This window comes from Zootoca vivipara, chromosome 11 (genome assembly GCF_963506605.1).
Source record: "Zootoca vivipara chromosome 11, rZooViv1.1, whole genome shotgun sequence".
Taxonomy (NCBI): Eukaryota; Metazoa; Chordata; class Lepidosauria; order Squamata; family Lacertidae; genus Zootoca; species Zootoca vivipara.
Window position 1 is genome coordinate 41,705,990 of NC_083286.1, and position 24,145 is coordinate 41,730,134.

General features: G+C 44.1%; 1 protein-coding gene across 2 annotated transcripts in view; it reads left to right on the plus strand.

Moving 5' to 3' along the window:
• Positions 1-12,860, plus strand: part of SLC38A9 (solute carrier family 38 member 9) — a 53,055-nt gene extending 40,195 nt beyond the window's left edge. The window contains exon 15 of one of the 2 annotated variants that reach the window (XM_035100454.2): positions 345-11,646. In XM_035100454.2, coding sequence (XP_034956345.1) covers positions 345-510 — 166 coding nt within the window. In that variant the 3' untranslated portion in view covers positions 511-11,646. Of the gene's footprint in view, positions 1-344 lie in introns of both variants that reach the window. The other variant, XM_035100455.2, reaches the window with a different exon arrangement.
• Positions 12,861-24,145: the final 11,285 nt, after the last annotated feature.

A 24,145-nucleotide genomic window follows, 5' to 3' on the forward strand; every position in this document is an offset into this window, starting at 1 on the left:
TTTATCATGAAATGAATAGTGCATTAGAGAGGCAGGGAGGGATGAAGGTTCTGTCCTTGCCATTTCCCTCTTGTGCTAATTTTCTACTTGCAAGGAGCTTTCCACATGCAGTAATTTTTAAAAGCCTGATTCAACTGCCTGCTGTCTGACATACAGGGACATTGTGGACTGAGGGCTGGGTTTTTTCCCCCTACAATAAAATTTCTAAGGCAGAAATCCTATGCCCACTTAACATGGGAATAATCCCCTGTAAACTGAGGGGGATTTACTTCTGAACAGACATCTAAAGGGTTGCACTGTAAAAAGGTCAAGATCAAACCTTTGGTTTTTCTCCCCCTCCTCAGGTATTCTGGAGCAGCTTGCGGCCTGGCCTTTGTATTTGTGTATCCTCCACTCATCTACATGATCTCTTTGCACCGGGAAAATCGGCTGACGTGGTTGGCTATAGTTATCCATAGTACGATAATCCTTCTGGGAGTGGCTAACTTAATTGCACAGTTCCTAATGTGAACATAAATCTTAAGGTCAGTTTCTTTTTCAAGAGAAGATTCAATAGGTTACCTTGAGCAACAGCATTGTAAAAGCTGTGGACTGCCTATCTCTGGGGGCTGAATCCTTTCAAAGAAAAGCTGTACTTTAAAACGAAACGTCTCTTCAATAAATGGATGGTATACATTGGAACACATGGTACAGCGTGGCAAACTGAACAGCCCCGGTGAATTTCTGATGAAACATCAAGTAGAAGTGCAATTGGGAGTAATTAAGCTTAAGTTCTTATTTTTTTTTCAAAGGGAAAAAGGCACATGATAAACTTTATATATAGAAACGGTTGGTTGACTTTTCTTGCAGCATAATAGAATTAAGGGACTCGTGCTGATCTTAAAAATTCTACACCGTATTTCACACAGTGGTGACATCAGTATTATATGTCGAAACAAGTGGTTTGAAATCCTTTGCAAGTGAAATGTAGCACAGATCAAATCAAAGAACATAACTTTTTTAAAAGCTGTAACGGTTGCCTTTTAGAAAATGTAATGTACATGGTTCTTGAAAATGTACTGTTGCTGTACTATACCTGGATATGCATAAGAATTCTTTTTTTGTTGTTGTTGTTTCGAGGCAAGTAGAAATATGTTTTACCTTTCCAACGTGGAAGGGGTTACTTGTAATACTTTCTAGTGTTTACGATTACAGTGGTACCTCGGTTTATGAACACAATTGGTTCCGGAAGTCTGTTCATAAACTGAAGCGTTCATAAACTGAAGCGAACTTTCCCATTGAAAGTAATGGAAAGTGGATTAATCCGTTCCAGACGGGTCCGCGAAGTACTTAAACTGAAGCGTTCATAAACTGAAACATGGGTGTAATTGGTTCCGGAAGTCTGTTCATAAACTGAAGCGTTCATAAACTGAAGCGAACTTTCCCATTGAAAGTAATGGAAAATGAATTAATCCGTTCCAGATGGGTCCGCGGCGTTCATAAACCGAAAATTCATAAACCGAGGTGTTCATAAACCGAGGTTCCACTGTAGTACTTGAAGGCTGTTTTTAGGAAAGTTGACCTTTTTGAGCCAAAATCTGAGAGTGGGTTGTAAGATCGGCATGCATGCATGCACAAAGATTGGTCACAATGTTCTTCATACATTTGCAGCCACAATTCAGAGTACTGGTTTGACTTTTTTAAAAACCTGTGCAATCCTATAGTTACCATACACTGAATCAAGAGACCTGCTGGCAGAATGGCCACTGCACCCCCAGTTTGCTCAGCCCGGCAGGGAAGGGAGTAAATACAGAAGAAGAATCTATATGAAAACAATGGAAAGTGGCGTACACAGCTGTACCAATCCCAGAAGCCTAACTGCAGCCTGTATCACCACTTGCATGCTACCTATACTCAGAGGCTGCCAAAGAAACTGCAGTGATCAGGGTGGATCCTATCAGCCTGCCTCCCTGCATCACAGCACTCAACACCAAAAGGCACCTACTCCAGAACCCTAGTGACCCATTGCCTAAGGCAGGGGCAGTTAACCTGGTCCCTACTGCCCACTAGTGGGCGTTTCAGGATTCCAGGTGGGCGGTAGGGGGTTCTACGCCACATGTTAGTGCAGCACTGGTGGGCGGTAAGGAATTTTTACCATCAAGAAAGATGCATTAGTGGGTGGTAGGTATAAAAAGGTTGACTACCCCTGCCCACCTAGCAGTTCGAAAGCACATCAAAGTGCAAGTAGATAAATAGGTACCGCTCCGGCGGGAAGGTAAACGGCGTTTCCGTGCACTACTCTGGCTCGCCAGAAGCAGCTTTGTCATGCTGGCCACATGACCCGGAAGCTGTCTGCGGACAAACGCCGGTTCCCTTGGCCTATAGAGCGAGATGAGCGCCGCAACCCCAGAGTCAGACACGACTGGACCTCATGTTCAGGGGCCCCTTTACCTTTACCTCTTTACCCCTGGCCTATGGCATGGGTTTGGGAAACAGGAGATGGGGAGTTTGAGCCTCACCAGGAGCTGACATTCCCCTGTTCACCTCTTGTACACCTGGTGGGAGGGAACCAAAGCAAATGTCAGGGGCAAAAGAGATGGAGACTAGCTAACTACTGCATTGAATAGTTAGGCTCCTTTTGCAGAGCTGTTGTGCAAGGAGCTGGGCACTCTGCTCACCCTTCTAATAGCTGCTGACGGGAAGGGAGCCCCACACAGCTGCTGCACAGTCCAGCTACTGTACTGGATTCCTCTGCCAAAGTGCCCCTAGAAGCTTACGTGCCTTGCCCTGCTGTCCAGGGCAGCAGATGATCACCCCAGGGAGCGCACAGAGAGAGGAGCAGGCTCCTAGGAGCCAGAGCGAAGAGGCACAATTTTTGCACCTCCTGGACCTGCACCCTCAGCGGGGGCCAATCTAACCAACCCCTAGGTATGCCCCTGCTTGGGGACAACCCTATTCTAGGAAGGGGAAGAAGGCCTAGCCTACTGTATCTGAACCAATCACCAAGAGTGTTGCATGAGCCAATAGCCTGCTCCCAGATGGGCCAACCAACCTTTCTAGCCCACCCTCAGCAAGCCGTGTGACCAATGCACTCCCAACACATGATGGTTGAATAGGAAAGCCATGCCAGGTAACACTTCCCAAATTCTCCCTCTTCATACAAAGTTTGGGTATTTAAGAGTCTCTACCCCCATAGCCCATCAAGTTCCCTGCCTTCCCCCCAAGTCCTAGCCTGAGACCAGCTGATGCCAGGCTGAATTGCTTCCTAAACAGGGTCTCTTTCCCCCTCTTATCTGTTTGAGGCTCTTCCATATTGACTATTGATAGATGGTGAGAGGGGAGGGGCAGTTTTGCCTGGCAACCAATTGGAAAGGACCTTGTACTTTTCTCTCTGTTCCTCTGCTGTGGGGCAGAATGGCTGGCAGCCGACACACAACCTTCACTGCCAAGAAGAGATGCTGATGAAGGCCACTAGCGACAGATAGCTTTAGGAAGAGATACAAATTAATGGAGAGAGAGAGTGGCTCTTTGTCATGATGACTACATGCAACTTTCAGGTTCAGCGGAAGTATGCTTCCAAATTAACTGCTGGAGGGTAGCAGCACGAGAGAACTGTTGTACTCATGTTCTGCTCATGGGGATCCAAGAGACCCCTGATGTGGCCACATTGGGGAACAAAATGCTGGTGATCCTTTGGTTCTGATCCAAAAGGACAGAATTATTTTATGCTCTTAACCAGAGCAAGGTATACTCAAAGCAACAAGAGTTGGCTGCAGTTATACTTCATATCTAGATTCCTCTTTCACAAAATCTGTTCTTTAAAGGACTCTGCTGGCAGAGGCCTTATTAGTTTCAATAGACCACCAGTGTCACATTTTCAGGGTCCACATGCCTGTCTTCTAGAGTAAATGTCAATGTGATTGTTTTTTTTCATAAGATCCGGACTTTTTAAAGTGTGCTTATGTTGGACACTTGTTGTGACATGATAGCATTGATGCACATCCTGGAAAGGTTCCATGATTTCCTGGATCACGGAATTCCCTAAAGTTGGGAAACGGCTTTTGTCACCACTCTATTCTCTCTCTATGCACTCTATTTAAATGTAATAGAACTCACATATACGCAGGTGGAAACTAGGGACAGAAGGTGTCTGAACAATTGCCAGGTGTTTTTTTTTGCTGGCACAATTGTGCTGTGCTCAGGAGGCAGTTGCTGCAACCTGGGACCTGATTTTCGTCTAGTCCTCAAGGAGGCCTTCAATTGAAGCAGAAAGCAAATTAGCCAGATTATTGCATAGCCTTGTGTGCACTAATCTAGGATTCCTAGGCAGTGCCAGCAAATGGGGACAAACTCCCTAGTGCAGGCATCACCAAACTCAGCCCTCCAGCTGTTTTGGGACTACAATTCCCATAATCCCTGACCGCTGGTCCTATTAGCTAGGGGTGATGGGAGTTGTAGTCCCAAAACAGTTGGGGGGCCGATTTTGGGGGTGCCTGCCCTAGTGCCACTGACGTTTGGTTCCTTGGTCTGGCATTTGTGTCTCTTCAAAGAAATGACATGAAACAAGAATGTGAGAAACTGTAAAGAAACAGACAATAAAATAAACTGGTGCTATTTTAATGGTTTAAAAGTGTACTTTTATCTTGCGTGCAGAATACAGAATACAGTTTTGATTTTGTCATGTAGAATGGAAGATGGATCACTTGCACCCTGTTGTTACATGTGCCTGCAAAAGATAAGGTCATGTGTACTTTGCCATTGTTGGAACACATTTTACGCATGTCCATTTTGAGAAGCTAAGCTACAAAAATTAATAATGAGGTTCTGTCTCAGAACTGTACTGAAGTCTCAACACAGCTGGGACAAACCATAATTAAAGGTTATCAAATTTTGGAGGATGCTCTTTCCATTTAACTTAACGTCTGCTGAGTCATTTTAGTGGGTGGGGGAAATGTCCTCAAACTTTGCCCATGCCTCTCACCCAAACTCTCATAATTGCCCTATTATAATTCCCCGAAAGGGGCATTTATTGCAAGTAATTAAACAGCAACCTCTAGGGTATAGATGCAAGCACTAATTGATGCTATTCCAGCCGGTCCTTGTACTGCAGCTTCTTTGTGATAGAGCAAAATGCTTTGCATCTTAATTTGACTGGGATAACCAGTTCCTCTTTGGGCCTAAGAATATGATCTACTGCCTATTTTGTTTAAGAGGTGCCATCTGCCTATAAAACCATGTGTCTTTTGTGCCCTTTACTGATTCTTTCAATGACTGGTGTTTCCTCAAAATTTGACTGACAAATACATGAACGTGGGAGAAGGCAATCTACTGTATATTTTGGGAAGTTGTTCCCAATGTCCTTGGTACTGGGACATTCCCAGGGGAATTGAAGGAGGCAGAGGTGCGCCTGCTCTTAAAGAAAACATCATTACAGTAGATCCTTTAGATCTATCCAATCACCGCCTGGTTTCAAATATTCTGTTCCTTGGTAAGGTAATTGAGAGAGCGGTTGCTGAACAACTTGGTGGATTTCTGGATGAAACATCAGCTCTGGATCCATTCCAGTCCAGCTTCCGCTCTAGTCATGGGACCGAGATGGCTCTGGTCGCCCTAACAGAAGATCTCCACAGGCAGCTGGATCAAGGCAGGTCTGGGCTGCTGAATCTTTGAGACCTGTCAGCAGCCTTCGACATGGTCGATCACGAACTTCTGGACCACCGCCTCACCCATGTGGGGATCCAGGGCACTGTCCTTCAATGGCTGCGCTCCTTACTATCTGGTTGGAGACAGAGGGTGGCGCTTGGGCGGGGGGAACTGTCGTCGCTCCACTCCTTGGTGTGTGGAGTGCCACAGGGTGCAATACTCTCCCCGATGCTTTTCAACATCTTTATGCGCCCCCTCGCCCAGCTTGTCCGGAGTTTTGGTTTGGGCTGCCATCAGTATGCTGATGACACCCAACTCTGTCTGTTAATGGACGGCCATCCTGACTCGGCCCCAGAAACACTGATCAGATGTTTGGAAGCTGTGGCTGGATGGTTATGTGGGAGCCGGTTGAAGTTAAATCCTTCAAAGGCAGGGGTCCTTTGGCTGGGTCGGGATGATATGGGATTGGGGGCCCGACTCCCATATATTGTGGGGGCACAATTAGTGGCCAGCGCCGTCCATTAAGAGTTTGGGTGTAATCTTCGACACCTCCCTTTCTATGGAGGCGCAGGTTGCAGCCATAACAAAGGCGGCATTTTTTCATTTCCGCCAAGCTAAGCAGTTGGCTCCCTACCTCTCTCACCCTGACCTAGCCACTGTGATCCATGTGATGGTCACCTCCAGGCTTGATTATTGTAACTCACTTATATGGGGCTGCCCTTGAGAGTGACCCAGAAACTCCAGCGGGAGCAGAATGCCGCGGTGAGACTCCTTACGGGTTCTTCGCCGCGGGAGCACATTCACCCAGTGCTACACCAGCTGCACTGGCTCCCGGTGGAGTACAGGATCAGGTTTAAGGTGTTGGTTTTAACCTTTAAAGCCCTATAATGCCTGGGACCCTCATATCTACAGGACCGCCTCTCCTGGTATGTCCCAAGGAGGACCTTACAGGCTTCAAATAAAAACATCTTGGAGATCCAGGCCACAGGGAGTTTAAGCTGGCCTTGACCAGAGCCAGGGCTCTTTCGACCAAGGCCCCAATCTGGTGGAACGCACTTTCACAAGAGACTAGGGCCCTGCGGGACTTGACATCTTTCTGCAGGGCCTGCAAGACAGAGCTGTTCCACCAGGCATTTGGCCAAGGCATAGTCTAACCCCTTCTCTCCTTCTGTAATCCTCAAAGAACTAGCCCAATGGTTGCAATTAATTTGATTCTGAATTGATTTTAGAATGTACATTATTTTAATTAATTGACTGATTTTATGTACACTGTACTATTTTTACTTGTTGTTAGCCACTCTGAGCCTGGCTTTGGCCAGGGAGGGCAGGATATAAATAAAATTTTTTACTGTATTATTATTATTATTATTATTATGCATTTGGAGACCTCTTAAGATAATTGTAACCAAGTTTAAACGGCTCCTCCCAAGATTGAAGAGCAGGTTTTTGTCTGTTTGGTTACCGTTGAATGCCACTTTGAATCAAGATGGCAAACTGAGTCCTTCAGAACTGCACTTCATTTTGTTGGTTTCTTAAAATTGCTGGTCAGTGTTGTACACAAGGCTGCTGGCTGACTATAACTGAAGCATAATGCTGCTTGCTTCTTATGCTGTATGTGTGCACATGTATATAGTATCATAACAAAATTTTCAGCCAGGATTGAGAATCCCTTAGGTGTGCTGGAGGGGCGATGCATCTGGTCTTTCAGGGGTGGAGTCTGGTCATTATTGTAGCATATATATATATATATGCACTCAAATCTATCATATATCAATTGAATAAAACAAAGTAAATCAAAAGTGCATAAACAGAAAAAAGTAAAAATACAACTAGGTTTTTTATATCACAAACAATTACAATTCCATATATGTTTGTCTAGTATATGGGTATGTAAGTGCTATTATCATCCCAATAACATATATGGTTGGTTATAACCTACATTTTTTTTAAAAAATAAACACATTCCAAATATACTCGTACCTTGGAAGTCAAATGAAATGAAACCCGTTCTGGAAGTCTGTTCGACTTCCAAAACGTTCAGAAACCAAAGCGCAGCTTCTGGCCACGGAAGCCCCATTTGTCACAGTCCGGTCGGCGGGCGTCAGGACCAGAGGCAAGATGGTGGTGAAGAAGCAGGAACAGGTGCAGGGCTGAGGGTCCAGCAGCAGGCAGTTGCAGGGTCAAGGAGCAAGGCAGAGGCGAAGGTCCAAGGAACAAGAAGCAAGGCGAAGGTCCAAGGAACAGGAAGCAAGGCGAAGGTCCAAGGAACAGGAAGCAAGGCGAAGGTCCAGGGAACAGGAAGCAAGGCGAAGGTCCAAGGGTCGAGGAGCAAGGCAAAGCAAGGGTCCCAGGAGCCAGGAGCAAGGCGAAGGATCAAGGAACAAGAAGCAAGGCGAAGGTCCAGGGAACAGGAAGCAAGGCGAAGGTCCAAGGGTCGAGGAGCAAGGCGAAGGCAAAGCAAGGGTCCCAGGAGCCAGGAGCAGGGCGAAGGATCAAGGAACAAGAAGCAAGGCGAAGGTCCAAGGGTCGAGGATTCAGGCGTCGGCAAGACGAGGGTCCACGGAGCAAGGATCAAGACGTCGGCAAGGCAAGGGTCCACGGAGCAAGGATCAGGAGGCCAGATGCAACCAGGCATGGATAGCGTTGCTGTGGCAAAGAGCTGAAGGGAAAATGCTGAGCTTTTATCCCTCCCAGCTCCTGCCACCAGGTGCAGTGAGATCTCAAGTGGCCTCACCTGGGTGACTACTCCTTGCCTCTCCAGCACAAGCTGAGGACTTCACCTGTGTGGCCACGCCTTGCTTCTCCAGCACAAGCTGAGGCATGCCCCAGTCCTGCAAAGCACTACAGGCCCCAGAGCCTGACTCCTGCCCATACTCCTGACACCATTGGACGTTTGGCATCCAAAAGAACATAAAAAACCTGGAACACTCACTTCTGGGTTTTGATTATTCGGGAGCCAATTTGTTCAGGAGCCAAGACATTTGAGATCCAAGGTATGACTGTATCATCATACTTCTCGATACAAAATCTATGGCTGTAAGCAATCTGTCCATAAGTTGCAAGTGTTGTCATATCTTCAATCCATTGACTGAAGGGGGCCATAGATTTCTCTTTCCAGTGCATTAATATTAGTCTTTTGGCTGCAGTGCACGAAGGATCTATTTACATTGTCCAGTTGTCAAATCTCACGTAGCAGGTACGTAAGAGAGAGATGTGAAGTGGGAGGAGCAGAGACGTGCACCAGCGGAGTCTCAGATTGCTTGAGAAGGACTCGGGAGATGAGAAGGCTTAGGCAGCTGTGGGAAGCAAGGGACCTTCAGTCCCAACTGCCTCATAGGAGCAAGACCTGTGCTTCTTAGGCCTGGCACTATCGAGCAACCTTGTTTCTTCTAATAAAGAGTTCATGTGATTTATTGCTGACCCACTCCTGGCACCAATATTGCAGGATCAGGACTGTTTCTGAGAGAATGTGAGCGATGCCAGCCTTGCAAAGCAGCTGCATGTTCTATTCCTTTTTCTGGGGAGAGAGGTGAGTTATCGTGGTGTATGACAACCTTTACTTTAAAAGTTCCTTGATGGATGATGGCTTATCTGCTAATCAGCATTGTTAGTTTCCTTAGCCTACTCCAGCCTTCACCAAAGCCCATTTTCTTCCTTTCTTTTCCTGAACTTAACTTTTCATTGGGCAACTCCAGTGGATCATGTCCCAGCTTGTCTTTTAGCAACATGTCACATGAGTTATTTAGTTGGAGTTTGGTTTATTTTTTTTATAGAACCAAATTACTGCCATCTTTTTAAACATAAGCCTACAGAAAAAGAAGTAGAGCGCTGGCACTGAAAAAAAAAGAAAATATCTTGAAAATCATATACATACAGGGCAACCGAATGCTCCATCAGATGCAAATGCCTGCTAACTAAGGCAGGTTACTTTGGCCTTATGAAAACAAACAGAACAAGAATGGGCCCAGAGCTGATGTGACATTTTCATTGTAAGTGGGGTTTGGCATAATTAAGAAAATGGTGGTGATTAGAAGCTTTCTTGGCAGAGAGCTCCTGCTTCTTGCCATGTCAGAAGCCTTCAAAGTGCTAATAGGTAAACAGAAAATGTCTATAGTGAGGTATTTATATCTGCATGTTATTTCTTATTTATATCTGTATGTTACTTCTTGGCTATGCATAGGGGGAAAAAGCATACACAACATGCACACAATGGCCTAATTCAGTAAAATAAAAATGTGTAACAGATTGCTCAGTTTGCTCAAGAAAAGCTTTGAGACAGCTGCTGCAACGAAGAGGTTTAAGTAACACCGCTGTCTGTTTTTTTAATTCGACAGGCCCTGAAGGAGTGCCTAAACAAACCTGTCCCTTTATTTTTGCAGTTTCCTCCAGATACGCATGGGAAGTCTACCGCCAGTGGTATCTCCCTCGGCAACAAACCTCCATGTCTGAGAGAGTGCAGTACAGCTGAGAATTATTTGAACAGTTAGCGACACAGGGTCGGTTTGGGGACTGAGTTGATTCTTTAAACCTGGAACTACCTGGACTGTGGTGTTCATAGCACCTTGGCTTAAACTGCCTATACAGTGGTACCTCGGTTTAAGTACACAATTGGTTCCGGAAGTCTGTACTTAACCTGAAGCGAACTTAACCTGAAGCGAACTTTCCCATTGAAAGTAATGGAAAGTGGATTAATCCGTTCCAGACGGGTCCGCGGAGTACTTAAACCAGGCATCCCCAAACTTCGGCCCTCCAGATGTTTTGGACTAAAATTCCCATCTTCCCTGACCACTGGTCCTGTTAGCTAGGGATCATGGGAGTTGTAGGCCAAAACATCTGGAGGACCAGAGTTTGGGGGTGCCTGACTTAAACTGAAAGTACTCAAACCGAAGCGTACTTCAACCGAGGTATGACTGTAGTTCCCTCCTCAACCCACCAGCCCCAAAGAGATGGAGCCAGTGCCTGACTCAACAATGCTTTCGTTTTTGAATGCCATGACCTGCAATAGATATGCATAACTGGATCAAGGTGACCAGGTTTAGATAATTAACTTAAAACCTACCACAAGGCCTTCAAATGTGTATGTTTCAGAGCTGATTGTTCTAGGATAGAAAACAGTTTATACTTGGTAAACTGCATTCTCCCTATATCAAAGGGGTAAATGAGAGACAATGTGCCCACTGATTGGAGAATGCTGGTCAATCTCTTCCCCAGCCTTCTAGAAATACCAACCTTGTGCAGGGCTTATTGTACTTATTGCACACCTTAGCAGCCTGGCTTGCACACAGTTCTATTGAGTATAGAATAATTAAGCATGCTTTTGGGACGGTAGCTCAGAGGCTTAGTGATGGCCAATGCATGCATCTATTTGTGTGTTGTGTTCTGGGCAGGGAGACCAAATCCCAATGCATTCATAAAGCTCACTCTGTAATGTTGGGCCAGTCACACACACACACACAGCCTAACCTACCTCATAGGCTTGTTGTGAAGTTAAAATAGGCAACAGCTATGCTCACCACCTTGAGCTCCTTGAAGGACATGTAAAAATGTAAAATAAAAATTACAGAGCAGCAGCAGACCAGGCAAAGCGGCACCATTGCAATTTCACATAAGCCCTGTGCCAGCAGCCCAATACAATAAGACACATTCTGTCATTTCATATTGTTGGAGCAGGGAGATGAGCTGCCAATACAGGTTTTCCGTACCTCCACTTCTGAGTGGGATATACTGGCTGACAGGTGGGAGCTTTGGATTTCGGCAACAGTAAACTTCAGGTTTTGCAACCATTGTTTTAAAAATGATTTTAAACTTTTTTAAAGCAATGTCAAGTGCCTTCATGACCATAACTCTTGGCCACCGTTTGCCCTTCAACAACAGGCTCTAAGCATGCATCCATCTACTTTGCAACAGATGATAATTATGGATTTCACAGAGTTAAAAGCAGACAGCTGTTGCTAAACACATTTATAATTAATTTATTGCAGTCGGAACGATGTGGACAAATTTAAAATGTTTCAAGCGGTGGGACTGAAAGCAATACATGTGATCCAGCTATGGTTTTGGTTTGGAACAAGAGATGGGATTTATTCCTTTATTGTCTGTCCCCCCCCCCGCCCCCAAATCCTCTTTCCACATCTTATTTTGCCTGATCAAAATATCCAGAATAGGATGTATTTGTGTATTTTGAAGCTGTAGTATCTGAAATGCAAGACATCCATGATATTTGGTGAAACACTGAACTTGCTTCGCCAACCAGGTACTCTCCAGATGTTGACAAGACTATAATTCCCAACATCCCTAGCCAATGGCCATGCTGACTAGGGCTGATAGGAGTTGTGTAATCTAAAACTTCTGGAGGTCACCAGTTTGGTGAAAGGTAAAGTTCTAGAATCTCTTAGTAAAATAAGGGACATGTGCCTGACGGTCAAGTTATTCCCTGGACTGCTATGCCCTTTTATGATTTTAAAAAAACAACAATTTACAGCTTTTGGGAAGAACAAGTAGTTCCAGCAATTAATGAACTCTCTGCCAGTTTATTATTAACACAATGGGCTGCAAACTAAGTGAGTAGTGCTAGATTTTTAATAATAATAATAATAATAATAATAATAATAATAATAATAATAATAATAAATACCAGCCTTGTAAAGCCCAAAGCGAAGGAGGAGGAAGTGGATCCAAACACAATTGGAAATCCAAGGAAAGGTAAAATGCCATCAATAATACACCCTTAAGAGAAGACCATCTCTGCTTCTGTCCTAAGGGTAAGTGACCCTGCATGTAAGTCACCTTTTCCTCCTTTTTACCGGCATATCAGCCTCTCTAGAGAGGCAGGCAGTTTTCTGCTATTCCCTGTTACAGCATACAAAAGATACCGTGTTTCTCCAAAAAAATAAGACGTAGCCATAAAATAAGAAGTAGCAGGATTTTTAAGCATTCAAGGAATATAAGTCATGCCCCGAAAATAAGCCATAATGATAGGCACAGTTCTGGAGGGCGCCGATGAAGAGGTGGGGCTTCCCACACCTCCGAGCCTCCTTCCCGCTGGTGGAGCCGCCCTCCAGCTGCTGCCCGTCGTCTTTACTGCGGCACCAAGAAGAGTGTGCCAGCCCGCGAGTACGGTAGGAGGAAGCGCTTAGCAGCGCCGCACGGAGCGAGAGCGCCGAGCTGTGGCAGGAGGAGGAGGAGGCGGCATGCTGGCTCGGCGCCCCGAACCGGCTGCTGCTGCAGTGGCAAACGGAGCGCCCTGAGCCAGCGGCCTTGCCTCTGCCTGGCTCGGCCAAGTGTCCCTCAAATCCTGGCTCAGAGGCAGGCCTGGCAGGGCGGAGGCAGGTCCAAATGTAGATTGCTTATTGTAATTAAAATTATAATAAGACACCCCCTCCCCCAAAAAATAAGTCATAGCTTATAAGACAGTGTCTTATTTTTGGAGAAACACGGCACTCCTCTCTCATGGCCAGAGCTAAAATAAGGGCATCCAGGAGCATTTTTGTACTCTCACTGGCTTATTCCCCCATCTTCTAGTTGTGTGACAGAGGGAGTAAGGATTGCCATTTAACCAGAAGACCCTGGAGCTTGGACGTGTTTTGTTTAGGCCAGTTTTCAGAAATGTAAGGCTGAGTTCTCATTCACCAGCCTTTTTTTTTTAAAAAAAAAGCTGTATACTGTAGAGACTGTAGCTTCTGAACTGGGCTTGACACCTAAACCCACCTGAAACTGCTAGACTCTGCTTCCTGGCCCTGACCTGGTGTTAGGCTGATTGATGTCATCTGCTAGAAGTCCCAGGACTAGTGATGGTAATACAGGCTTAGTTCACGGGGAAGCAGTTTGCACAACCCAATCAGATGCATAAAAGCATTTGGGCTCTGATTTTTTTTCTTTTAATTCTTGGTACATAAGTTAATCCATATGCAAATATCCCCTCAATGGCCAGCTGGCTAATTGTCAAGATGCTTTTGTTTTGTTTTGCTACTACAGTGGTGCCTCGCAAGACAAAATTAATTTGTTCCGCGAGTCATTTTGTATTGCAAAATTTTCATCTTGCGGTTTTCCAATTTAAACAAATCAAAGCAAAAATATATATATGCAAAAAAAAAAAATGTCTTGCGAAGCACGGCCATAGAAAAATTTGTCTTGCGAGTTTTTTGTTGCGTGAGGCATTCGTCTTGCGAGGTACCACTGTATCTGTTTTGTGTTTCAGTTACGACAATCCCTTAATACTAGTCAATGAGCAATTTAAAATATGTAATGGCCTTAAATTAATTGCCATAAGCCCATGACCAGCACCCATCCTGAACTCTGGGAGAAATCGCAAGCTGATTAATTTACTCTTTAAATTGGCTCAAAAGTAACTCAATCTCCTTTTCCCTAGTTTGTATTCTTGATGTTTCATCTCTTCCCTTGCCCTCCAGACAGCATCAAATCTCATGCACCCTTCTATAAGCTGCAACCATTTACAGAAAAGCAAGGGAGAAAATAAGTGATTCTTTAAATATACTATATATGTTGCTTCTTCTGTCGACCAAAGATGCAACATCTGAAGCCAGGACGAAGTACTGTAAGCCTTGGAAGCAATGTTGGGAGGCCAAGGACCATGTGGACATGGAACCGTTTCTTTCTCCAAGAGCCACAGATGTGGAGCCTGCTAGACAGATGGGAGAGGGACGTGTTGCTGAACATTTATCTACTCACACAAAAGTCCCAAGGCAACACAGGCACTTGGGATCATAATGAGGATTTGGAAAAATTGTTGGAATACTTGGATTGCATGAAGGAGGGGGGAATTGTTTGACAGCTAGCGACATACACAATCCAGCACTACTAGTTCCAAGAAAGAGAAAATTGACTTTGCAAGGAGTCGGTTCCACTGAGCCAAGATCCCGCCTGCATCCACAACTGCTGCTGCTCTAGCCAGACACACTCTCTCTCTATATATATAAAAATAATGTTGTTGACATGCAAATGGCTTGGTTACGATCTACTGTTTCTAGGGCAGCAAGGTAGGAAATCACCACACAGATACTACAGGAAAGGGCATCACCGACAAGTTTCGCTAACATACTTGCAAAGGTGCTATTTAATAGCCCTTAACATTGCCCGCTGCTGCCAACAGCAGTCAGGCACATACGGTGAGGACATCGCTACTTGCTACATGAGGTAACAGCATCTGAATGTTACAGCTTTTTTTGGTAAGAGCTGCTGAACGTTACGGCAGAGGGTGGAGGTGAGGAAATCTCCACAAGGATCCTGCTTTGGGCAAGGGTAGCACATACACCAGCTTTGTGCCCTGTTGCATTCAGCAGGGCTTCCTTCTGAGTACATCTGTGTTGGATCAGGCTGTAATTTCAAAAGCAGAAAAAAAATCCATGCCAAAAACTCATTTTGCAGCCAAGATTCATAGCGTATAGATTTCCTATCTTTGCAACGTCTAAGGTGGCCAGATTCAAAAGAGAGCAGGGCTCCTGCACTTTTAAGAGTTGTGCAGAAGAGAGGATTTCAGAATCTGTAGATGGCAGGTGTCACCTGCGGATAAAGGTGCAGGGACCCTCTAACCTTTTGCATCTTACTTCCTTTGCACTTCAGACTGTACCTTTCATTCTCCCACAGGCAAACTCCCTATGGTGCCTCCATGCTAAAAACAATGCAGCAACAACAGCTGCCTATTAAAAAGTAGCATAGATGAACATAAGGGGTCTTTTCTACATGTAGGGATTAGTCATGTCTGGAAGGCTCTCAGCGCCAAGCTACACTCCTGTTGAAACATCTGCCTTCTGAGGCTCAACACTTGGTAAGTGGAGGAAAGGCATAGTCCTGCATGCTATGTCTGCTGAAATTTTTCTACGCAGCACTTAAAAGTGCAGGAGCACAGTTCTCTTTTGCATGCTATACAGAAGGCACACAATCCAGCATCTAATCAGAGGCAGATTCAGGGTAGTGCTACTGGTTCTGCCACACTGGGTGCCGATCCTAGGTGGCGCTGCAGGGCATCGCAACTATGGCATATAGTGAATTGAACAGAACGGAATGCCAGAGGTGTGGGGTGGGGAAAAGCAAATTTTGGCCTTGCACAGGGTGCCACAAAAATTTGGAAGCCCAAAGTCTGCCCCTGATCTGTAGTTCCAGGTGGAAACGGACCTCTGGCCAAGGGATTTTGTCTGAGCAATAATGCAAAGCAGCAGCTGATGATTCCTGTCTTCTGCTAAAGAGAGTTCAGTGTGGAAAGCAAGGGACTTGGCTGCTGAAAGGTGACATGTAGCATTTGGGAGCAAGTCCAGCAATGACTTTTTCGTGGTGAACCTGGATTAGTTGAGTGGAGGTGTTAAGAACATGAGGCTAAGGCAAAAAAAAAATTCAATGAGCTAGTGTTAGGGTTGCCACCTTCTTTATTTTTCTGGCAAGGTTTCTGTGCCTTTGAACAGCTGCATGGACAGGAAACAATTCAACATGGACTGTTTCCCCCCACACCCAGCATGGAGAGGCCGAGTAGAGCTTTTTATTTTTATTTTTATTATTATTCATTAATTTTATGCTGGTGTCAAACAGAGTCAAACAACATCTGAAAGGCCACAGGTTCTTCATCCGCTCTCTTAGGTGAAGGGCTATAGTTGAGTGACAGATGAATTTGTCAACCTACAGATCTATTTTTCATTTTCATATATATAGTTAACATGTTTTATGTCATTTTAAAGATAATTTTTCAATGTTTTGTGATCTGGCAACAGTTTTTCAAAATGGAATTTTAGACATGAATAAAACAACCAAGAGCATGACATGCAAGATGATTCAGAATTTCTGTATTTCCCACCCCACTAAAGTTCTGTTAAAGACCTCTCCAAAAAAATAGACAAAAGGTTAATGACTTTTTGTTGCATTGATCATTTTGCTTTCTCATTTGATGAACTGACAAAATATGTTTGGCACAAAATCAGATGAGCTCACATTGGCTGATTATGTAACATTGGTCACAAACCACACACAAATGAAAAATCTATATATTTTTAACTTCATTCTCTTCTTTGATGTTGTTAGCATTAAGAAAATGTGGTGTTACCTGAAATGTGTTTAATGGCAACATGTCTTCTGACCAATGTAACACCATTTTACATAGCATCAATGTGCTGTCATGTGTGCCGTTTAAGTCTCTTGCTAGCTAGGGCTGTCGTAATTCACTCCTGAGAATATTGTGATTCTTAGGCCTATTATTTGTACCATACCATCAGATGTAGGGTATTTTATGGAGTTTTACAAAAAATAAATAGATGTCAGCCATCAAGAGGCTTAAAAGATGACTAAACCAAATAATGGTCAGGCTGTACAGTATGTAGCTGCTAGCTGCATTGACTAAGAGTTGGAGACAGTATATATGCTCCTGAATTCCAAGTTGATGAAAATCACAGAAAGGGAGAGTGCTGTTTATGTTCTGTAAGAACTAAAGTACAGTACTGTCATTTGCTTCTTTTGTTTAGGTTTTGAACTTCACATGCTTTCACGATAACATAAAGTGTGCTAACATCTTCAGTATAATTCTGCTCCCAATTAGCAAGAAAATCCAATACAGCAATACAGCCAGGATTTCCTCCCACTTCTCAGCTCATCTGGCTTGTTTCAGTTATGCTGAATGTAATATAAAGACAAGTACTGCAGTGCAGACTATAGGTAGCTGAGCTTTCAGAACCAATTCAAAAGGCAATTTACAAAACTGATTTACAAAAAATGGCTAAGCATTCATCCTTATCGCCAAAGGATGAACAAAAGAGTTCAAGTCATTGCAAGACAAATGTAATGTAGCTCACATTAACTGAGTTCAAGTCTGCTGAATTACTTCCTAGGGAACAAAAAAATATATCCTGCTATCAACCTCTTGAGAAATCTTAGAAAGCAGATAAGGTGTTACAGAGCTGTCTCAATCTTCAGAAAAAGGTGATCCCAGGGAACTTGAGACCAGTCAGTTTGACTCTGAAAACACGGAAGATACGGTACTAGGAACAGATGACAAAGGAGTCCGTTTGTAAGCATCTTATTAGTGGAGTGATTAGCAGGAGTCAGAATGGATTTGTTCAGAAGGAATCTTGAAAGATGAATCTTATCTCTCTCTTTTTAAAGAGTGCTTATTAATGGTGGTTCATCAGCATGGAGGAAACACAATAGTCTTCAGTGTTTTTATCAATGACAGCACATTCCACACCCACATCCCGAGAATTCTGGGCATTGTAGTACAATTCTCTGCAACCCTTGACAAACTACAACATGGAAATGGTTTATTAAATATTTACAAAAAAAACTGTAAACAGATAAGAACCTTAGCAGGATTATTGTAATAACCTGCAGTTTTATAAGAGTATATATTTAAAGTAGATGAATAAATGAGCAAATTAAGTTAATTTGGATATGCAGAAAATATTAAAAATAAATTCAAGGAACTGCAGAAAGAGGGGGAAGGATGTTGAGTTGTAAAATTATTTAAGTGTATAAAACTGAAAAGAAGAAGAAGAAGAAGAAGAAGAAGAAGAAGAAGAAGAAGAAGAAGAAGAAGAAGAAGGAGGAGGAGGAGGAGGAGGTTGTTTAACAACAACTCTCATTATCTTTTATCATTGGCTAAACTGACTAGGAAGTATAGGAGTTCTAGTCCAACATCTTGGGGGGTCGCAAGATAAAAGAAAAAGAACATTGGCCTAGAGGAGTGACCTTCACTTGAGGTCTTCAGGAAGAGGCTGGATGTCCATCTGATGGGGACAGTAGTACCCTTGCGATGGGGCAGAGCTGCCCTCCTCGTACTGTCATTGCTGCAACTTGTCTGGATGGCGATGTGGCAGGGCAGAACAAGATTTATGAGTGGGTGCACCGAAGGGAGTGTCGGATTGTCTCAGCCAACGCACCCACTCAGCCCCAACGTCCTGCCTTGCCCCACCTACCGTATGTAAGCTGCAGTCACTTTGGTGTCACGAAGACATCTCTGCCCCACTGCACAGCCTGCTACCTGTTTTGGAGTGCTCTCACTTTGGATATGAGTGGGAGGTTGGGTTAGGTGACCCCCAAGGTGCCCTCCAACTTCTTTCTTAAGTCCCAGTGGGGGAAGTTCCTGATCCCAAGAGGAGCTTCACATGCTCGGTGATTCAAATCCTCAGTGTGATTGTGTAGGCTGGTTCCCACAATAACTACATTTGGCTGAAAGTGGGTTTGCACTTTTTTTTAAAAAAAAGTAAATGCTTTGGCATGTGACCCTTAAAGTAGTTTCTGAACAAACCACAGTGGCTGATCCAGCAGAGGACTGTGAGAATCACATTGTGAAGTCTGTTTTTAACTTAATCTTGTGGGTTTCCTCCCCCACTGCATCCTGTGACGTCAATTATTATTATTGATATTGTAACAAATTTCAGCCAGTGCTGGGAGTTGTATGTCCACATATGAGAAGTTTGAGTTTGGTCCAATGGACTTTTATTAGTGTTTTAAAATGAAAAATCTTGTGAACTAATGAGTTCCCTTGGTACAGCTGGCAATGGAAAAAAGTCTCCGTATGTTTATGGCTCAACACAAAGCATTGCTGACCTCTGTGAGCACGGATGAATAGTATTATTAGAAGCTCTGAAAATCCTGCCCTAGAGAGATGCTTCTCATAAATTTTAAGGCTGTATTTATCAAAGCATAGTATATGCTGCATCCATACTTGCTGCAGTTCTCTAGGATCTTACAGATCCTGGGTTGTGTTTGTTTGGCAGGTATGCTAATTCAGTGACTGTAATCCAGATGCCATCCTCTCCATAAATACTTCCACTCCAAGAGAATGGCAGTTTCCCAGCACCAAATGTTTGCGGGAAACAATGGACCATAGTCAACTATACAGTTTTGCTACTGGGAGCCTGTACAAGAAGTTCTACTAGCGCAAATGGCGCTTTCTTACTCTCCTTCTCCCGGGTACATGCCCCCCCCCAATCATCTCTGTGGGGTTGGGAGATTGCCCCAGAGCAGTGGGGGGCGGGGAGGAGGAGAAGGGAGATTGCTCCGTGTGGCAAGTGAAAATACTTGCGCTGGTGGAGCAGATGAATCTCACCTCCAGATTCTTGCTATGGTAAACACAACAAAATTGTGAGCATTGAAACAGTGGAATAGTACTTGTGTCATAGCCTCCTATTAGGCAGTGTCTCTGACATCACTGCAAGAAGCATCATAAGCCTACTTACTGGAGCCATTTAAAAAAATGCATCATCATTTCAGAACACCTTTTTGCTTCCCCCTCGCTACTTTTACCACTCAAGGATCTGTGCCTAGAGTTTAGATCTATCTTTAATGCAGGTTTAGAAGCCCCTCTCAACGTGCTTTCTTGCTCTGCCTTATGAAAGGGCACTGTCAATCAGCTGCAAACATACTTTTAGATTAGCCCTGTCATTCCTGCCCGAAACGCCACATCATATTTGACTTGAGGTGTAGGGCAGGTGATAAGGAGGTTACTGAAAATGGCTAGCATGAGTAAAAATGTATTGGGGTAGCCAATACAGTGCCCTCCAAATGTTGAGGACTATAACTCCTGTTATCTTTGGCCATGCTAGTTGGGGCTGATGGGGTTGTAGTCCTCAACATCTGGGGGGTGTCATGTTGGTTACTCCATGGGGAAAAACTTTGGCTCTAAACCTCTGTTCTAGTCATATGTAAGAACTACTGTTCCTGCATAGGAATGCATATCCCATTTAGCATCAAATGACTCATTCAGCCAATTCAATACCATGTAGATAAGCATCTACATATGTGCACATGGAACTCACTTTTAAACCAGGCTAATGGTCTGGAAAGGTTCTTCTTATTCTGGATTGGCACTCTTTGCGCTCTCTTTCCAGGAATTATAGGTGAGCTAAGCTTAGTTCTTTTTGAAAGAATAACTAAATTGCCCACAAGGAAGCCTGCTAGTTGTCAGGAACTAATTGCTGCAATAATCTATGCAATCAGAATTAATTTATCCTTCAAAATTCGCAAACTGAGCTTGAATTGTTAATTATTATTATTTTGCATTATTTCCTACTTCCAGGCACATCTTAAGATTGAGTTTTCTGCTGGACCGATGTTTTGAATCCCATCTCGAAAACTGCTTGTGCACCGAGATCTACATTTGAGCCTGTTCTTCAGGCGCCCCCAACCACCAGAAGGGAGATGGCAACCAAGGAGCAGTGGTGTAGCATAGGTTGCCAGTGCCTGGGGCAGGGCAAGTATTGCACACCCATCCCGAGGCTCTCAGGTCACAGGTGGTGGCCTCAGGGCACTTGCAGGAAGCACCCCAGCGGGCCACCTCCTCCTCCTGCCTCTTGCTGAGGGGCCCGAGGAAACAGCTGCTGGCAGCATGGAGCCACCTCCGTTGCTGAGAAGAGGAGACGTGGGACTGCACCCCCAAGAAGCCTCCTCACCCCATGCTTGGCAGGAAGGCAGCTATGAGCCACAACCTGCGTGGGGCCCAGCCCAGCCCAGCCTCCCTGTTTGCCTCCATGCCATAGCCCACCCCTATGGGCTACAGAGGATGCAGAAAAGTGATTTCCCTGAGGAGCAGCTGTTGCACTGCCTGTGTATCTTTTTCACTCTTGGTGAGCAGGTTTTGTGAAAGAGCCCTTCCAGTTTGCCCACCTCTTCAGTGGGGAGGGGAGGCGCCAAAACTACAACCCCCAGCATGCAGCTTGGGAGAAGGCATGTTTTCCAGCAGACCATGCAGCTGAAAATGAAGCAGGAACCCTCTTTGGCCGCCTTCTGCAGCTGGAATGTATGGGGGCTCCTCCATGAAATTTCAGTTTGAAAATTTGATCCACTTAGCTGAAAGCAGCTTCAGCAGTAACCAAGGCTTGGAGGTGGGGAAGCATCCCTTACCCAACTTACTTGCACCCTTAAATCTTTTGTGCTTGGGGCATGTGCCCCCCATGCACCTCCTTGGGGTGGGCACTCCACAAGTGGGACACCACCACCAAAACAGCTCACCCCAAGGAGGCTTGCCTAACGCCCACTTGACTATAATATTAGCATCAAATGACAAAGTTTTCATTTCCTCAGACATGTGAGCATTGTAATTTTTAAAAGCTTTTAATTATTTGAATCTGTGATAACTTGTAATTGATTAGAGTGTTAGACTGTCCTATATTCTTTTTTAAATAAATAAATAAATAAACAAATTCATGTTTTGTAATATTTGTATTATTTACTCCTTTGTAAGTAGTCTTGGGAATGTCAAGTGGCCCTTGAAGAGTGAGATATAAATGTCAGAAATAACTAAAGTGTGATTAGACTAATCTACCTGGAACTAAGTGTAGTTACCCAGAACTCATGAATCGAAATAACGATGGCAAGCACTTAATAGTTTAACTCCAGCGATCTTATTGTCGTAATATTATGCACATTGCACAAACTTCTTAATTATTTTTTATTACATTCCGAAATGATTCTTGTAATGTCCACTAGATTAAACCATCCTTGCACAAGTGTGGAAGTATCAGCAGGTTTATTAAAATTGAGAGGTGGAGGGGAATGGTAATGGAATGGAGTATCTTGGCACAGGGCATGGCTGGTTAGTTCGAAGCAAGAGCAGGAGCTCTCCACATTGCAACATTTTGTTTTACGGCCCAGAGTCGGTCACAACTGGACCTAATGGTCAGGGGTCCCTTTACCTTTACCTTTAGTGACTAATCATTTAGATACCACATATAAGGAAAGGCAGAAGAGAAACTCTGCTATATAGAAAGCGCTTGAACAATCATTTCTGTAATTTTATTTGCATGTAATTATTTACTCACATGGAGACCTGTAGTTGCTGTTAAATTCTTTTTACTATTAACCCATGTCTCTAATGTGTCATCCTAGTTTACCACCTTGCCAGCTGAGCTACATTTTTACAGCTCATGAGGCCATTTTCACTTAAACCAGACTTCCCCCACATATAATTCAACTGTAAAATGTTGGTTATTGCTAGAATGCAATTTCAGTCATGTAATATTGTAAAAAAATTTTTTGCTTTCTATGCCTTGTTAACAATATTAACAAGTAGCACACTCCAGACTAAAAAGCGTTCTTAATGACATACTATGAAAAATGTCTTGAACCTGAACTCGAAGGATCAGGAAACAATACAAGGAACCTTTAATATTTATAATTCGAGAACTTGTCAGTCTGCTAAATCCTGTTTAACATTGCTCTGTTGCCTTGTAGATTGACAATCTATTGCTCAACTATTTCTTGTAAGTGTCGGTGAGGCTGTAAGGTGAAATAGTTTGGACATGATGCTTGAATGCTGAGAATATCGCATTGCGTAGTTTTGTTGTAGCACAGGGGTCGGAAAAGTACGGCCCGTGGGCTGGATTAGGACCGTGAGGGTTGTTAACCCGGCCCGGCCGATGTCTGATCTCCTTGGGAAAAAAAGACAAAAAAGAGCGAAGCTGCAGTGCGTTCTCGCGCGAAGTCCTCCTTCACGAGGTGCAGGAGGAGGAAAAGGAGGCGAAGGTGCTGCTGGCGGGAAAAGAGGCGGGAGGGGAGGAGACGAGAGATTTGCGCGGGGGGGGGGAGGTAAAAGAGGGTGGGGAGAATAGGCAGGAGCTCTTCCTGTTGGCTGCATGACGGCGATCTGGCCTCTGTTGCTGGTGGGAGGGCTCCCATCCCACCCCCGTAGCACAGAAGAGGTGCCGGCAGCAGGAGGCCCAGCAGGCTGCAACGCAGCACCAAACCCAAGTGAGGACACCCCCCATCCAAGCAATGACTATCATCAGTGCAAGTACGAAAACCTTTATTTTTAATTTTTATCATCTACAATACTGTCTGGCCTGCCTGGTGCTCTTGCATGAAATGTGTCTTTTTAAGATGCATCTATGGGTTATTTGTGGGGTCTGCCTGGTATTCATAGGAATTCGTAAGTCCTGTATGTGGTAAATTCTATATGTTACATAACCATATTCTATATAACAATTGCAGTGGAAGTTTCAGCTGGGCAAGGGGGTAAAATTTCTGTGGCAAAATATCATTTTTTTTTAATGTTAGCAACAACACCCTTCCTTAGGGAAAAACATAGTTCCCCTGATATGGTCATTGAATTGGTGTGTATGGAACAGCCTTCCTTTCAGCTAAAATGCAATTCTTTCCAGATTGTACAGTGTTAGGTCTGTTATTATCAGTGAGTGAATCACTGATCTCTTGGTTTTATAAATGATTTGCATTCTACAATCTCTTGCATTCAAAACAGGTAATTAAGATGACAAGGCATGGATTGCAAAACATTTTAAGAAGGGAGCCAACACTTCCTGGAATTTTAAAGCACATTTGAAATATAATTCCTCTTGTTTTATATAAAAAATATTCAGTTATTTCGGACTCTTCTGCTGTCCCAATATGTCAGCGGAGCAATTTGTGTATTTTCTATCTCAACAAACCTTATTACAATATAGCTTGAGAGATAAAAGTTCAGCTAGTAAGTTCTAGGGCTTTACAGTGATTCAGAGTCAACGTTTCTGACCAAGGCCCATCGCAATCCATTGCAGCTGGGACTCGCCTGTACGTGTTGGGTTTTATTTAATGC